The 3463-nt window shown below is 48.3% G+C and overlaps 1 protein-coding gene across 3 annotated transcripts; it reads right to left on the bottom strand.

Annotated features, from left to right (window-relative positions):
• Positions 1–317: 317 nt before the first annotated feature.
• On the bottom strand, positions 318–3463 carry LOC108920881 (interferon gamma 1-like). 3 transcript variants are annotated; one of them, XM_018729948.1, is made up of 4 exons: positions 3320–3463; positions 1504–1578; positions 1201–1401; positions 318–476 (listed from the first exon to the last, which is right to left on the bottom strand). In XM_018729948.1, exons 1-4 carry the CDS (start codon positions 3329–3331, stop codon positions 342–344), a joined length of 423 nt encoding a protein of 140 aa, XP_018585464.1. In that variant the 5' UTR covers positions 3332–3463; the 3' UTR covers positions 318–341. The 3 variants fall into 3 exon arrangements, with proteins under 3 accessions (XP_018585464.1, XP_018585462.1, XP_018585463.1); XM_018729946.1 differs by lacking the exon at positions 3320–3463 and adding an exon at positions 2320–2530; XM_018729947.1 differs by lacking the exon at positions 3320–3463 and adding an exon at positions 1747–1826.

Raw genomic sequence — 3463 nt, 5'->3', positions numbered from 1 at the left:
ATTCAGCCTCCGGGCTTTGCGTCGTCCCGAAACACGACTGACTCCCTTTCCACCGATGAAACGCAAAGCCTCGCAGCATTATGTTTCCTTTGTTGCTTTATTCAGTCATAGACCATACATAACTTGAATGAAACGTACCATTTGCAGTCAAGTTAAATTAGATTTGCAGAACATTGCAAGAACAGCGCGCATCGTGCTGAACAACACGATGCTTACAGGTTACTTTAACCATCGTATCATTTACGAGTGTTTTTTGCAATATCAAAAATGTTAAGTTAAATTAAGAGTTAAATTAGATTAAATAATAAATACAGCATCTCCCATCCCATTTGTTGGAGTGGCTATATCCGCCGTCTGCCGGCTTGTCGTCGTCTCCTGCGGGCAGGGACCTTCTTCTTGCTGCCTAGGACTGAGGCCTTGTGGAATACCGTCGTCAGCTCGCGCACAGCTTTGCGCTGGACCAGCGGGTCATCTGTCTGAAAGGGGATAGCATGAACGCTCAGAATGCGCCTCAAGCATACGATATAGTTTATATTTATTTAGCTCATACTTTTCTTTAAGCAACTTGCAATGTTTTCACACATTGTCCGAAACCACTTGTCCTGAGCGAGGTCGCGGTGAACCGGAGCCTAACCCGGCAACACAGGGCGCAAGGATGGACGGGGAGGGGACACACCCAGGACGGGATGCCAGTCCATCGCAAGGCACCCCAAGCGGGACTCGAACCCCAGACCCACCGGAGAGCAGGACCAGGTCAAACCCGCTGTGCGCCATAACCCCCACTTACAATGTTTAGCTACGTACAATTATTTACCCGTTTATCTAGGTGGGTAGTTTAACTGCAGTAAGTTAAGGTAAGCACCTTGCTTACCCTACTGCCAGAGGTGAGATTCAAAGATGGCAGCGCTAACCGCTACGCTATCGGCTATCCCGTTTACGGAGCTCTCGTTAAGAAGACATAGCTGTCTTCTTACAGGGAAAATGGTGGCTACAAGGTCGCAGAAGATCCGTCCTGGAATCCTAGAGGCCAAACGCTTTTTTCTCTTCATTAGTGGAGGTTTTTTTTACTTTTTTTTAACGTTTTACATTCTCCGAAGAAATTATGACTGGAAAAGTTTGGAAGCGTTTCTCCGTCGGTCGGCGTACCCCCCAGTGACAGTGCAGTACCATATTGCCGAGTCCGTAGGCGTGGTAGCTTACCTCGATGGCCCACAGGTCCTGCAGCTGGGTCTTCAGGTGCCCTTTGCTTTGGAAGTGGTGTTTCCTTAGGTCAGACACCCTGTTTCTAGTGAGCGTAATACTGCGTTTCAGGTTGTCGTCCTCGGTGCGGTTCATCATGTCCTCCAGAATGCTAAGGTACACGTCCAAAAGCTCACCCATCAGCACTTTCTGCTCCCCCTCCTGTGACGGGCAATGCTCAGCGTCAGACTACACATCCATCGACATTGACCTGTTCACAAACGCACATCGCAAACTCGAGTAAGAACTTTAATGAGCATTTACTTCAAATCTGGATTCCAGGTCTTGGAGGTTCCTCAAAAAAACGGGGTCCCGGAACAAGGCCTTGTCGCTGGTATTCTGGGAAAGTCGAAGAATGGAAAGAAAGATTAATGACAGTCATCTTTTATAATTAAGCCGGACTGCCCGAGCACTGCAGCGAACGTGTTCGCGATGCGAATGAAAACGCACGGCAAACACGGGAACGACGTGCAAACTTCACGCGCGGCGAGCGGGAACCGAACTCACGTTCCCTCGCGCCATTCGGAGACAGCAACGCTCGCTGACGCACCGCCGCGTCTGTTTTCCTGCCGTTCAGAAACTGAGCATCTGAATTGTTTCTCGCATCTCATCTCGCAGGAGGATCCAGTACAAAACGTCTCTGCTCTCATACGAAAAAACCCGTTGGGGACCTTCATAGTGCGCGTGAACTTTTCTGCTCTTCTACTCAACAGCGACAATGGCTCGAAGACACAGAATGACGTGCGACACGTCGCGTACGCGCCTGCTCTGACTCCATTCGTGCCCGTTCATCTGACCGAGAACAAAATTAAAATTCTACAAATGTGCACCCATGGATGGTAGCCCTCAGATTGAGAGGGTTAACCCTCCTTCACATGTCCCTCAGAATTAAGGGTGCTCGTACAGCTTCATGGGCTTCTCCGTCCCTCAGAGTCAGAGGTGATTACGGGGTCTCGCAGCTTTATTAACCCCGAGAGAAAAAGTTATTTGTACCGTTTTATAGCCCGATGCCAATCAAAGTTTCGTACAGCTGCACGAGCTGTGCAGAACTAGCCCATGAAAAATGCTGCCCATACTTACAAAATGCTCTTTCAGTTTCTGTAGGTCCTCTTTCATGTTGTGCGACACGAAGTCGACAGAACTCGCCCATCCGATAGTTACTGCCCATATTTCGCAGAGAAGAAGCAGCCTGTGCGAGGAGTTCATTTTTCTGAAGAGATCCGTCGCTTCTGACCTTCTTCGTGAGAACTCGTCAGACGAGTAGAAAAGTCGCTCAGATGAGTGAATCCACCCGGCGCGTCGCCGCTGAGACCCAGCGAGTTGTGAATGATGCTCGACCTGCGTCGCAATGGTATTTATGTGTGAAATGTGTGGCTTTGCTGTAGGTTGCGTTTCCATTAAAATGCAAGTCGGCGTGTCACGACGTTGAAATGTTGAACACTCCTACTTGAAGCCGACAGGTGCGATTCCCTGGAAGATTTCTTGCTCCATCGATATTGGAAGTTTTGTGGTCTGCTGTTGTGGCTTTCTAGAAAACGCTTACGTTTTTCGCACGTTAACGAAACTCACACCCTAATGTTCATTTTAACCATCATCAAGGGCAAAGTGAAACAGCAGGTGTTTGTCGAGACTTTGCACCATTTGCATCGACAGTGGTCTAAATTTCAGAGTCTTCCAACGAAACGAACGTCTTCCTGACACGGGCCCTGCTGGTATCGTTACCGACGTGAGAAAAACATTCAAGAATGTCATGGCTTCGTTAAGTTTGCCGAATGAGAAATTCGACTTTCTTCGCTGAGATTTTCCTTGAAATAAGACGAAAGGGGAAAAGCTGCAACGTGGCAGCTAGTGTGGTGCTCAGGAATTTGAAACGGTGAAATTCTTCAGTAAAAATTCGAATCGCTTTTTCTAATAAGTCAGATACCGAATTTACCTGTCGACTTATGATTGTTTGGCAACAGGTATCTGAATTAGTCAGAAGCATTTGCTGAAGGCACACTAAACAAGCCCTTTTCACGTGCCTTAATGAACTCAGGCGGATTGTGCAGTAGCGTATCTTCCGTATCGCCAAAGCGTTTACCTTCGGAAACATCTCCTGGGGGGATTTTCACCTCGGTCCTCCAAGACCGTCGTCTACGATAACAAACAACCGTCTTGAAGATCGAGATGACGCCGTCGGGTTCCAGCGCTGATTCCACTACGTTGGCCGCTTTGGAAACCAGAG

Source organism: Scleropages formosus, chromosome 21, assembly GCF_900964775.1.
Source record: "Scleropages formosus chromosome 21, fSclFor1.1, whole genome shotgun sequence".
Taxonomy (NCBI): domain Eukaryota; kingdom Metazoa; phylum Chordata; class Actinopteri; order Osteoglossiformes; family Osteoglossidae; genus Scleropages; species Scleropages formosus.
This window is presented reverse-complemented; position numbering and strand designations above follow the sequence as displayed.

Coding starts and splice junctions, on each gene's coding strand:
- LOC108920881 (XM_018729946.1), bottom strand. CDS start 2,445: ATGAACTCCTCGCACAGGCTGCTTCTTCTCTGCGAAATATGGGCAGTA. Junction 1,579..2,319: donor AGAAACTGAAAGAGCATTTT/GTAAGTATGGGC, acceptor CGACTTTCCCAG/AATACCAGCGACAAGGCCTT. Junction 1,402..1,503: donor ACCTGGAATCCAGATTTGAA/GTAAATGCTCAT, acceptor TGCCCGTCACAG/GAGGGGGAGCAGAAAGTGCT.